The sequence below is a fragment of the Mytilus trossulus genome, chromosome 9 (assembly GCF_036588685.1).
Source record: "Mytilus trossulus isolate FHL-02 chromosome 9, PNRI_Mtr1.1.1.hap1, whole genome shotgun sequence".
Lineage (NCBI taxonomy): Eukaryota > Metazoa > Mollusca > Bivalvia > Mytilida > Mytilidae > Mytilus > Mytilus trossulus.
In genome coordinates this window covers 53,470,172-53,484,581 of record NC_086381.1, presented here as the reverse complement: position 1 = coordinate 53,484,581, position 14,410 = coordinate 53,470,172, and the positions used below count along the sequence as shown (strand labels likewise).

The window sequence follows — 14,410 nt, the reverse complement described above, 5'->3', positions numbered from 1 at the left end:
GACTAAATATGTGCATATTCAACAAAGAGAACTCTCTAAGGGAAGACATCAAAAGTTCAATGTAGGATAAAAAACTTTACACCAAGGGGCATAAAAAAGCAAAAACTCAGTAAAAATCATTGTCAAAGGACAATAACACTATTAGAGTCAACTGAAAATTTCAACCATGCTTTATAATTTATTTGTACAGGTCACTATACGGTCTTGAATGATGAACAAATCCCTTTCTGTTAGATAAACCTGAGAATTATTGTCTACAAGGTACATTTAACCCTGCTTATGAACACCATTCCTTCCCATTGCCTTCACCAAATTCATCCAAGGATCACTATAGTATACACATTTTTGACACATCTCTAGAGATGAGTATGCTACAACAAGACTTTCTTGTCAGTTCCCAAATAATAGGCTAATTATAGATCAACTTGTCAGTTCCCAAATAATGGGCTAATTATAGATCGACTTGTCAGTTCCCAAATAATGGGCTAATTATAGATCAACTTGTCAGTTCCCAAAATAATGGGTTTATTATAGATCAACTTGCCAGTTCCCAAATAATGGGTTAATTTTAGATCAACTTGTTAGTTCCAAAATAATGGGCTAATTATAGATCAACTTGTCAGTTCCCAAATAATGGGCTAATTATAGATCAACTTGTCAGTTCCCAAATAATGGGCTAATTATAGATCAACTTGTCAGTTCCCAAATAATGGGTTTATTATAGATCAACTTGTCAGTTCCCAAATAATGGGTTTATTATAGATCAACTTGTCAGTTCCCAAAAATATCAACTTGTCAGTTCCTAAATAATGTGCTAATTAAAGACCATCTTCTCAGTTCCCAAAAATATCAACTTGTCAGTTCCCAAATAATGGGCTAAGTATAGATCAACTTGTCATTTCCCAAATAATGGGTTTATTATAGATCAACTTGTCAGTTCCCAAATAATGGGTTTATTATAGATCAACTTGTCAGTTCCAGAATGATGGGCTAATTAAAGATCAACTTGTCAGTTCCCAAATGATGGGCTAATTATAGATCAACTTGTCAGTTCTCAAATGATGGGCTAAATATAGTTCCCAAATAATAGGCTAATTATAGATCGACTTATCAGTTCCTAAATAATGGGCTAACTATAGATCAACTTGCCTGATTTCTCAAGAGTTCAATCTGGCAGTATTGACATACAACTGTCACCATAGGACACTCTTTATGCAGGTGTTCCTAAAAAGTCAAAAAACAAAACCTCATTAGAAAACTAAAAAATTGTGGGTGAAAAGTCTGTATATCTTTTAACTGTCAGAAATTCCATTGAACCTTCATGCTACCAAAATCAAAATCATCCTTTTTTTTACGGCTGATATTTATGATGGATACTGCAACATTACTAATATTTTCATGGCAGTTAGTTAAACAAATATATACAGCAAATTGAGGGCCTTGGCTAAGCCTTCAACCTTTTTGAGAAAATATTTTTTTTAAATAAAAGTAGATTGAGTCCACATGACAATAAAATAAACAGTGAGAGCATGATATACACATCATGTTTTCAAAGATTAAACTTCACTTCTTCTCAATGTCATATCAGAAATTTATGAATATCCAAAGAAAGTTTATCTTAATAGATATAAATCAGTCACCAAAGTTTAATAAAAACTGCTCAAAGCACTTTAAGGATATTGTTGAAAACTTGAAAATCAACCCTTTTTTTTGTGAATAAAATCCCATAACTTGTAAACATCAAATCTAAAATTTATAAAAATCAAATGAGAGCATACAATAATAAATATAAACAATTCACCAAAATGTCAGAAAAACTGCTCAAAGCATTTTTAATTTATTGTCCAAAACTGGAAAATCCCCTTTTTGAAAAGAATAAAACCCAATAACTCTGAAACATGAAATCTAAAATTAATAAAAATGGAAAGGGAGCTCATGTCAATATATATAAAGAATTCACTATAGTTTCATGCAAATTGGTTGAAGCGTTTTTTAGGAAATGTCTGACACATAATCATAACTGTGGATTCATTCATTTTTGTGGGTTCCAATTTATTGGATTACTTATTGTTTCCCTTCTGTCACCTGTTCAGCTGTTGTATCAATTACATGTTCCCTTTCGGCTGTCACATGAACTGTTCAATCAATTACTTGTTGTTTACCTGTTGTCACCTGTTCTATCAATTACATGTTCCCTTTCCGCTGTCACATGACCTGTTCAATCAATTACTTGTTGTTTCCCTGTTGGCACCTGTTCTATCAATTACCTGTTCCCTTTCAGCTGTCACATGACCTGTTCAATCAATTACTTGTTGTTTCCCTTTTGGCACCTGTTCTATCAATTACCTGTTCCCTTTCAGCTGTCACATGACCTGTTCAATCAATTACTTGTTGTTTCCCTGTTGGCACCTGTTCTATCAATTACCTGTTCCCTTTCAGCTGTCACATGACCTGTTCAATCAATTACTTGTTGTTTCCCTGTTGGCACCTGTTCTATCAATTACAAGTTCCCTTTCAGCTGTCACATGACCTGTTCAATCAATTACTTGTTGTTTCCCTGTTGTCACCTGTTCTATCAATTACCTGTTCCCTTTCAGCTGTCACATGACCTGTTCTATCAATTTTTTATTGTTTCCCTTCTGTCGCCTGTTCTATCAATTACCTGCTCCCTTTCAGCTGTCACATGACCAGTTCAATCAATTACTTATTGTTTCCCTTTTGTAAGCTGTTCTTTCAATTTCCTGCTCCCTTTCAGCTGTCACATGACCTGTTCAATCAATTACTTATTGTTTCCCTTCTATAAGCTGTTCTATCAATTACCTGCTCCCTTTCAGCTGTCACATGACCTGTTCAATCAATTACTAATGTTTCCCTTCTGTCACTTATTCTATCAATTACCTGTTTCCTTTCAGCTGTCACATGACCAGTTCAATCAATTACTAATGTTTCCCTTCTGTCACCTGTTCTATCAATTACCTGTTCTCTTTCTGCTGTCACCTGTTCACCACATTTACAACAGACAATTTTCCGTTTTGTACAGATCTGAGATAGATGATGAGGTAAGTCTTTACGTAGTAATATATCACTACATTCATTAGGACATGGAATTGGCACATAACCACACACTTCTAAATGTTTCTGTAGAAAAAGATAAAAAAAAACATGACTTCAAGAGGTAACAAACAACACTTTATATTGCAATGTAAATTTTCACATATAACAAATCTAAGGAAAAACTGAAGAAACAAGAAATATGAAAACCGAAATTCGAAACTGGAAGTTTGAATGAATTGAAATTATTGACGGTTACTGGTAACGGAAATGAACAAAATACCAAAATCATAAATTTTTCAAAATCAAAAAATCAGGAAAATTTGGCATGTAAAAAAAAACCTTCTCAGATTGAAACTATAAAATAACTGAAACACTAATCTTAAACAATTGTACTTACAGGTAACTGCTTAAGAACTTCTATCACTTTACAGCCTTCTTTGGATTTGGGACATTTAACTTGTAAACTTAGGATTTCACGTTTGGCAAAATTATCTGGAAACACTTGGTCTCTTATCACAGTTGTATTATCTACAGGACAACGTTGTTCACCAGACTCACTGAAAATATTATTGAAAATGTGCAACAAGAGAATATTTGGAAGTTTTCCAAATTAAATTTTTTTCCCCTTACACTTTTATAAAACACTACAGGTTTGGTCTAAAATATTTCATTTCAGTGTGGCATAGTCATATAATGTCAGTAAATTTAAAAATAAAATGGTAAAAATTCAAATCTTATCTGGACAGACAACTAGAATTTCCATGTCCCCTGCAACGCATTGCACGCGGGACAAAAAGTGATTTGAAAATTTATATATAAATAGATAGGATAAATTCATGTTGTGCCTAGAAACATCTTTTTACCAAAATAAAAAAAGATAACATTTTTTTTTATACATAATGTAAAATAATAAATGTAAGAAAGACAACTCCTTTCAAATTATAAACAGAAAAGTATATTGTGGAAAATGAAAATTACCTTAACCACCTGTGTATACATTTATGACAAAATCTGTGTCCACAAGGTGTTTGAACTGGGTCACGTAAAATAAGTAAACAAATTGGACAGTCATATTTGTCATCTTTTAAGTTCACAAATTCAAAGTCATAACCGTCTTCCGGTTCAGTAAGAAAATTAACATTTGACGAGTAACTTCCAGAATCTCCGTTGTTCTTTGGTTCTAATGTGTCGAACACACTGGCCATCTGACCTTGATCATCATATTTACGTTAGGAATCATAGGTATGGTTACACAGGGACATAATACTCCTTTTCTTTTAATGATGTTTCTGAAAAATAAAAAATACTTATAGTGTTGATACTAAACTGTATGTATACATGTTAATATAAAACATTTCAATATACTGTAAACCAACTTATTTTCGCGAGCTATTTATTTTCGCCACTTTCGCGAGTAGAAAAATAACGCGAAAACTAAATCGTTGCGAATATGTAAAACTTAGATTTTTCCTTATAAAACTTCATCAAGTAATTCAGAAAATCGTGAAATTAAATAACCGTGAAGTGGTCAAGAAAGGGTAAAACGCGAATTAAAGTATCCGCGAAAATAAGTTGGTTTATAGTATATGAATAAGAGACAACACTGAAGATACAATATACATTTAGTGATTTACTTGATTAATATATCAAAACATGCTTTTTTTCTTTTTCCCCATTACTTACATATTCAAATAAGGGACATGAAAATTTCATGAGCAACTTTTCTGACTTGTTCAAAAACTTCTTGGACAAAGAAAAATGTTCAAACTACTTGTAATGGAACAATCAGTAGGGACAAGTCAAAAAAAATCCTGGCAAGTACTATGTATGTAGAGTCAGTTCCAGTAATGCTTCAGTGATTCCATAAATAATGATCAACTAAATTTTTCCTACAAAAGGGGGTGTGGCAGGACCCCCTGAAAAAAACCTCTAAATCTGCCTCTGAGAGTTGTCTCATTGGTACTCATACAACATCTTCTTTAATAATATCTATATATAGTACTCGTCCTTGTACTAGTTTTTTTACACACCACACCCTTGTAAATAAAACCACACAAAAGCTACCTACTGATTTTGATCCAATTGAAGATTTCGACACTACATTGCTCATTGTAACCTTTTTCAATACAGGTATCTTAGTACATAAAGGGGTTATAACACTACTTCCAATGTTTTCGCATGAATAATCAAATCTACTCATCTACTCATGTTAAAACTTAAATACCTTTTACCATACATCTAATACTATGTTCTCAATTAAAAAGTAATCTTAATTTACAGTGAATTATTGTAATTTTTTATATAATATAAAAATAGAATACTTTACTATTCATTCCGTGTCGTGTTAAGTTTCAATAAAAGGAATATGATGTAGTAAAACCTGATTGAAGTTGATAATGATACGGGTTTGGTCCTTTAAAGATATGACTAAATTTTACAAGAAGATTGCTCACTAAATTATACATCATTCTAGATTTTGAATGAGAGAAAATAACAAGTATCATGCATTGTTTAAAACAAACGAAATACTGTGGATTCATTAATATTTGTTGGATACCATTTTTTTTTATTTCATGGGTACAGCCGAGAACCCTGAATTTACATGTTGAAGGGATTATAAATTTTCTAAAGAAATGTATGCAGACTTTGCCAAAACCACAAAATTAAATGTCCACCAATATGCAAGTTTTCCTCAAACCACGAAAATTGGTACCCACTAAAATAAATAAATCAACAGTATAAGAAGAAGATAAGCAAATAGTTAAGCTTACCAATAGTAGACTTTGTACCAAATGTTTTAGCTGAGAAAAGAAATAAGTGCAAATTTGGAAATGCATCACATTGTAATTTTTCTTATAAATATAAATTAAAGGTCAGTGCAAAAATTTAAAAAGTTTTGACTTGTAGATGTTAAAAAAATTGCAGCATATTATGCAAAATAAAAATGTCATTTATTTTAAATGACCATGTGTAGCTTATTATAAGTATGCAAGAAACAGACCTAATCATGAAAACTTGATGCTGACCATAGCTTATAGTATCTGTATGCAAGAAACAGACCTAATCATGAAAACTTGATGCTGACCATAGCTTATAGTATCTGTATGCAAGAAACTGACCTAATCATGAAAACTTGATGCTGACCATAGCTTATAGTATCTGTATGCAAGAAACAGACCTAATCATGAAAACTTGATGCTGACCATAGCTTATAGTATCTGTATGCAAGAAACAGACCTAATCATGAAAACTTGATGCTGACCATAGCTTATAGTATCTGTATGCAAGAAACAGACCTAATCATGAAAACTTGATGCTGACCATAGCTTATAGTATCTGTATGCAAGAAACTGACCTAATCATGAAAACTTGATGCTGACCATAGCTTATAGTATCTGTATGCAAGAAATAGACCTAATCATGAAAACTTGATGCTGACCATAGCTTATAGTATCTGTATGCAAGAAACAGACCTAATCATGAAAACATGATGCTGACCATAGCTTATAGTATCTGTATGCAAGAAACACACCTAATCATGAAAACTTGATGCTGACCATAGCTTATATTAGCTGTATGCAAGAAATAGACGTAATCATGAAAACTTGATGCTGACCATAGCTTATAGTATCTGTATGCAAGAAACAGACGTAATCATGAAAACTTGATGCTGACCATAGCTTATAGTATCTGTATGCAAGAAACACACCTAATCATAAAAACTTGATGCTGACCTTATAGTATCTGTTTGCAAGAAACTGACCTAATCATGAAAACTTGATGCTGACCATAGCTTATAGTATCTGTATGCAAGAAACAGACCTAATCATGAAAACTTGATGCTGACCATAGCTTATAGTATCTGTATGCAAGAAAAACACCTAATCATGAAAACTTGATGCTGACCATAGCTTATAGTATCTGTATGCAAGAAACTGAACTAATCATGAAAACTTGAGGTTGCCCCATGAGCCATGAAAATGTTCAAGGTCAAAGTAAACCTATCTGACAGAATGACATGTACACATTACATTCATTCCATACACCAAATAATGTAATCTTGTAGTATCTGAGAAAAAGATCAAATCATGAAAACCTAGCATTGAACATGGAACCATGAGATACAGGTCAAGGTCAAATAAACCCTTCCAAATGGGCATATTATATACACCAAACAAGAATGAAAGCCATGTATAGTTGTTTGTATTGAGGTATCAGTAGAAAAGAGGAAGTAGGTGTGTTATTTTACAAATAAGAAAAGCAACCACAAATAACAACTCATCACATAGATATAGGAAGATGTGGTGCAAGTACATGTATGAATATGAAGTTATTCTGTTCAATAGTACAAGAGAAATGTGTGGTTTAAAATTTAAAGTCCATTTATTTATTGAAATATTAAAGTATTTGGCAATCAGGAAGTATGTGTCTGAGAGATCTGAAAAATGCCCATAAGTTACAACTTATCACTGTCTGTTGCTGACCAAATACAAAATCATTTTCTGTTCTGAAGTACTGGGAAAATGTGTGATGAAAATAGTTAAGTACATTTAATAATAAGAATATGTAGAAGAATTAGAAATTATTAGTATCAGCAAACATAAAGTAGGTTACTGACAGATCAGAAAAGTGGTTAAATGTTGCAAATCATTATTGAAAAGCTGCTTATATACAGACATAACCATTGAAACTTAACCTGATCTATAACAATAAGGTCAAGGTTAGGTGAATGCTGACTGACAGACATGTAGAAATTGTAATGATTCTTTATCCCAAATATATTTAACATTGAGAATGGAAATGGGGAATGGGTCAAAGAGACAACAACCCAACCAAAGAGCAGAAAACAGTCCAAGGCTGCCAATTAGTCTTTAATACACCGAGACAATGCCACACCAGAGGCGGGCTTTTTTTTTTTAGAGAAAATCATGGTATCAAAAGACTATTATATGTAAGTTTCTTAAGCAGTTGCTGAACTATGAAAATGAGGTTAAAAACAATCCACATAGGCAAATGGAATCTTCATACAGATACCATGAGACATGCATTTGTTTACAAGATACAAAGTATCCCCATAACTGTCTGAAATACTAAGCTTTATATAAATAGGTTTACACCATTAGAACCAATATGCTGAGTCAGTTCATCTATCAAATTTAAAGTTTTAATGATACCAAACAAAGTTAATTTATCACCCTCAACTTGTTACATGACATTTTGGGGTCAATCTCAATAACCTTAATTTGAGTGTTGGCATAAAAATAATTTCAACAGTGCCCACTTAATCTAAATACATATTTTGGAAATTCTGTTCCTATAAGTATAACTGCTTATCAAGTATATATTCATATATATGTGTATAATATTGACATGTTAATTCATGCTAAGTTGGACTATATCTCTGACGATGCCGAGTGAAGACATTGGAAATCATGTCGCTATTACTTACAAACAAAGACAATTTATGTGAAGATGTTTCGTAACAAATTTTTACTTACAAATTGTGATGTTTGATCATTTTCAGCTGAACAAGGAAGTGATCTGTATAACGGACTGGGTAATGTCAAAGCGCTCTGTTTTACATAAATTTTTCTCTCTTATTATGCAACATTAGATGCATTTAATCAAAGAAAGACATTTAAAACATTGTAAATAAAAATTATAAATTATGTCATTGCATGTTTTTATTTTTATCTGCATTCCATAGAACATGTACAATGCAATAACTTTTAATTAAAGATATTTGCATGTTTATGCAATCATATTACATTCTAAAAAAGATTCTTTGATAAAAAAAACATCATGATTAAAGATTTATATATAAAAATTAACTCTCCAATTTATATAACTGTACTAAATTAGGGTTGCAGTAACCAGTTTTGGCAGACTAAAGCATACAAATGTTGTTGTGGTTTTTTTATGTTTTTCCCGAAAACAAGTGTTGTGCACATTAAAATCGCATTCCTATGTATATCTATCAGTTGGCTACTTCGGAAATAATGGACATGTACGCAAAAAGTATGTCAATACATACTTTCCTGATAGATATTGAAAATATAAAATTAACCTCTTTTTCTATTTTTTTTTTTTTTAATTTAATGAACTTGTAGAAAACAATAAATACTTATCATTGCTTATGCAAAGACAAAAAATATTTTGTTCACAGCACCATTACGCTAAAATGAAAAGAAATATTGCAATGAATATTATACTACCTTATTGATTGTACAAATTCCAACATCAGTTTAATAATATATTTGTACTTCCTAGTTGTCAATTTCAATCAGGTCGAGCTAATCATAGCTTGTATTAAATATAACGCACTTATTTCACTGATTTACAGTACAACTTAAACATTGCTTTTGCAACCAGAATCTCAGTTTATGAAAATGCATTAGAATTCAGAAAAAGTGCATTCAAACAAAAAAGGAGATATCAGGATCCTTCTACGTATTTGATTCAAGTTTGAGGAATTTCATTTAACATGACCTTAAAGATATCTTCCTATTAGGAAATTTAACATAACAATAACAGTAATCATCCATGTAACATTCAATGTTGTAAGTTTTAATGCTATTCAATAATTACTTATATTTTCTTTTGTTTATACTGTTTTAGTTCAGAAAAAAAGAAATTTAAAAAAAAATCTGCTTTTCTAAAAATATTTATAGGTATAATAAGATCATAAGCTATACAAATATGGCAGTCCTGAAACCATAAAAAAAAAACTTTACATTAAATCACTTTAAAATATTTTTGGAACTTGTGGTTTTCAATCAAATGTATCTCACATTTATTCATTACATTGCAGTAACATTTTGTTGACTTTTGTAGCAGCATCTTTTTTAAAAGTAATGTGTCTGTGCATTCATGGCACTGTCAGAATCTGAAGCAGGCAAAATAAGACATTTTATTTTTCTGACACAGAAAATTTCAATGGGGCATTTTTTTTTTCTTTTCGTTTTATAAGCTTTCATAAAAAATTTCTCATAAAACAACTTCTTAAGGTGGCTTGTGGGTACAAAAATTTTAGCAAAAAATTAAACCTTTATTTTTTCATTACAAATTTTGTTTATTACACTATTAGTTGTTACTTTATGATATGATACAAAAAACAACCCCAAAAAATGATTTGGTTTGGCCCCAGATGACTTTAAAAATTGAAAAAGCTCCAAATTATCTCCCTTTAGTGCAAAAATGCCATTTTTTGGCCTTAAATTTGAAATATCTTTTCTAACTCATCGGTGACCTATATTTTTTATTATTGTTTTCAAATAAGCTGTACATAAACTAAATAATTGTAAAATTTAAGCGATTTCTTATATTAGGTTATTTTTTTATTTCGATATTTCCTCTTTTTTCCTATTAGTTCAACAGAAAACTAGAGGCTCCAAAGAGCCTGTGTCGCTCACCTTGGTCTATGTGAATATTAAACAAAGGACGCATTTGAATTCATGACAAAATTGTGTTTTGGTGATGGTGATGTGTTTGTACATCTTACTTTACTGAACATTCTTGCTGCTTACAAACATTCTATCTATATTGAACTTGGCCTAAGAGTTTCAGTCGAAAATGTTAATTAAAATTTACAAATTTTATGAAAATTGTTAAAAATTGACTTTAAAGGGCAATAACTCCTTATGGGGTCAATTGACCATTTAGGTCATGTTGACTTATTTTTAAGTCTTACTTTGCTGTACATTGTTGCTCTTTACAGTTTATCTTTATCTATAACAATATTCAAGATAATAACAAAAAACGGCGAAATTTCCTTAAAATGACTAATTCAGGGGCATCAACCAAACAGTGGTTTGTCCGATCCATCTGAAAATTTCATGGCAGATAGATCTTGACCTGATAAACAATTTTACTCCCTGTTAGATTTGCTCTAAATGCTTTTGTTTTTGAGTTATAAGCCAAAAACTGTATTTTACCCTATGTTCTATTTTTAGCCATGGCAGCCATCTTGGTTGGTTGGCCAGGTCACGCCACACATTTTTTAAACTAGATACCCCAATGATGATTGCGGCCAAGTTTGTTTAAATTTGGCCCGGTAGTTTCAGAGAAGAAGATTTTTGTAAAAGATTACTAAGATTTACGAAAAATGGTTAAAAATTGACTATAAAGGGCAATAACTTCTAAAGGGGTCAACTGACCACTTTGATTATGTTGACTTATTTGTAGATCTTACTTTGCTGAACATTATTGTTGTTAACAGTTTGTCTCTATCTATAATAATATTCAAGATAATAACCAAAAACAGCAAAATTTCCCTAAAATTACCAATTCAGGGGCAGCAACCCAACAACAGATTGTCCGATTCATCTGAAAATTTCAGGGCAGATAGATGTTGACCTGATGAACATTTTTACCCATGTCAGATTTGCTCTAAATGCTTTGGTTTTTGAGTTATAAGCCAAAAACTGCATTTTACCCCTATGTTCTATTTTTAGCTGTGGCAGCCATCTTGGTTGGTTGGCAGGGTCACGCCACACAATTTTTAAAATAGATACCCCAATGATGATTATGGCCAAGTTTGGATTAATTTGGCCCAGCAGTTTCAGAGGAGAAGATTTTTGTAAAAGTTAACGACGCAGGACGACGGACGACGACGGACGACGACGGACGACGACGGACGACAAGTGATGAGAAAAGCTCACTTGGCCCTTCGGGCCAGGTGAGCTAAAAAGGACATGAACAAAAATGTATGCTTCTTCCAGAGGCAGATTTTAGCTTAAATGAACGGTGACCCCATTTTTTTATTTCATTTTTCTTTTAAGTATATGATAAAGTTCATATATGAAAAAATATAGCGAAATCCTATATTAGAAAAAAAAATTCATTTATACCCAGGAGCCCCCTTAACTTCATATTTTGAGCAAAGCGGGATGAATCTATATTGCATACAATGTTATTAAAGTTCTATTTGTGCACAAAATTTAAAAACACATTTGAATATTACCCTGCATCTCTTTTCATTTAATTCTTTTTTAAGTTGACCACTGACTTGTATAAATATCAAAACATAATAGTTCACCTAACGTTTTTCTTTTTCAATGCTAAAAATTTACTCATCTCAGAAAATATTTTTAGAGACATATATAATTTAGTATACATGTCTCTGATATGATCACTATATGGGTGAAAGACTTTCAGCATTACATCACTTTAGTCTCACGTACATGACACAGTTAAAGGCAGTGAGCACATGTTTTATATCTGATAAACATTTCACCATTAAAATAGCCAAAAACTTCAAAAGCATAATTACTTCAACCACCCCACAAATTGGTTTACAGTACATACTAGTACTGTTTATGATTATAACATATATAATTTTTCATATCAGACCCCTTACCATCCCTACGTCAGGATATCAGCCCAAGAGCCGACAGGCTCGAGGGACACTTTTGACCATGGTCTGAAAAGGGGTCTGATATGAAAAATTACATGTTATATTCTTTTTATCATTTGTTTCAAGACATACAGACAAAAAACTATATTCAAAACTTTTTAAAAAAAATGGTTTGGTTGTACTATTTGGTTTGCATTTTTTAATAATATAATTTCCTGATTCTTACATTTTTTTGTATCCGACTTTGTTAAGTTTTACACAAAGAAACGTACCAGTGGGGTATATTTTCAGGAATTGGCTGAATGACATCAAAAAGTCAGCCGCTAATATTACAGGAAAACAGTTGATATGAAATGGAAGCAGTTGATAACTGAAGTCATTATCACACGGGCTGGCTAAGGCAATTCTTCAAATTTAAAGTCATATGAAACGAGTGAGTGGTGAAAAATAATGTTTGTCCAATTCTTGAACCAATGCATGAATACATCATAAACTTAGTCCTCTGTGCAGGATTTTATCATTATTTTCGCAAATTATTAAATATATCATATAATCGTCAATTTTTTTTCTCTCTTTTTGTTATGATTTAACAAATATGGCTGCTCATTAAATGCCATATTTTGAAGCCGAGTTTTACCGATTGTCACCTTATAGTAAACAAATCACAATAAGCATGGGTATTGAGCACGTGTTTAACATGTATAATCATATATTTGTTTATTTCAACGACAGATCCATGCATATTGTGGTCACCGGATTTTTACGAGGAGGGTTACGCTCGGGTCACTATGCATACGGAAAATATGTCGGCGAATTGCTTCCTGGAAGCAAGCAATTAAAAATAAGTAAACTTCTTCTAAATGTGGACAAATTAAAGAACTTTCCTCAGAAAAAAGTATATGTACATAAGTTGTATAATGAAAACTGTCCATTTAGTTATAAAATAACATATGCATATTTTTTTTTAATTTGAGGTTTCTTATGACTTTAATGAATAAACATGATAAATATATGTTCAAATAAGTGTTATCGTGGGGTACAATTATACCATTTTTTTCTATAAGTATATGATAAATATATATATTAACTCTAAATAGAAATAAACATTACAGTCCAGTATCCAAATAAAAGCTCACCGTGTGAAAATTACTTAGAAATTATATTTTGATCACTTAAAATTCAAAATACTTGTAACTTACATTTAATAACATTCACATCCACTTTCAATGTATCCATATACAAAACAATACAACTTCAAGACTTCTAAGCATACAATTTCCACTTTCAACATTTATTTAAAGCAAAGTCAGTCCATTCAATCTGATATAAGAATGAGAAAATCAACACTTTTGAATTATCCTTTTTGTAAGGATATAAATCATAACTTAATTATTGATAAAAAAAAAATACTTATTTAATATGTCCATTTTAATTTAATCTTATTAAGATTAAAACAATTATTCACAAATATAAACCTTGTTTAAGGATACATTTTTTCAAAATTTGTGATAGTTTATCACAATCTGTATAAAGGTCAAATGTTATCATATAATCTTCAGCCATATAATTACAATACCAAGTAATATTGAAATTCATAAATTAATTCCAAGAATTAACTGATTCAAAATTATAATTTTCATCTTTAATACATGTAAATACAAGTGCACATACATGCACATTGTGTATTTTTAAGGCAATGTGATGAATTTATTTCATAGACCCATGTACTTAACTAGTCAGAGTGCACAGACATGTCATGGAGGTAATAATAACAGGGAACTCAAAGAATATCATACAGATACAGGAGTATAAGAAAAGACTGCATGGTCTGCTCTGAATCAAAATAATGTTAAATTAACAACTGCTTCCTAAGGGCTGTGACCTAGTACTTTGAAAATGAGGCTCAGCATGTTGGTCTTGTACAAAGCAGGGTTTCTAGTTATATCAAACTTACATCTTCATCTAGAATATTTGCCACTGGGCATTAAAAAATCAATTAGT

At 31.3% G+C, this 14,410-nt stretch overlaps 1 protein-coding gene across 3 annotated transcripts in view; it reads right to left on the bottom strand.

Annotated features, from left to right (window-relative positions):
- LOC134683122 (TNF receptor-associated factor 6-like) overlaps window positions 1-14,410 on the bottom strand; it is a 38,121-nt gene that overhangs the window by 10,283 nt on the left and 13,428 nt on the right. For 2 of the 3 annotated variants that reach the window (XM_063542236.1, XM_063542238.1), the window contains exons 2-5: window positions 4,033-4,343; window positions 3,452-3,611; window positions 2,977-3,138; window positions 1,150-1,224 (exon numbers count right to left, since the gene is read on the bottom strand). In XM_063542236.1, the coding sequence (XP_063398306.1) occupies window positions 1,150-1,224; window positions 2,977-3,138; window positions 3,452-3,611; window positions 4,033-4,259 (624 nt within the window). In that variant the 5' untranslated portion in view covers window positions 4,260-4,343. Of the gene's footprint in view, window positions 1-1,149; window positions 1,225-2,976; window positions 3,139-3,451; window positions 3,612-4,032; window positions 4,344-9,269; window positions 9,374-14,410 lie in introns of those variants that run through there. The other variant, XM_063542239.1, reaches the window with a different exon arrangement.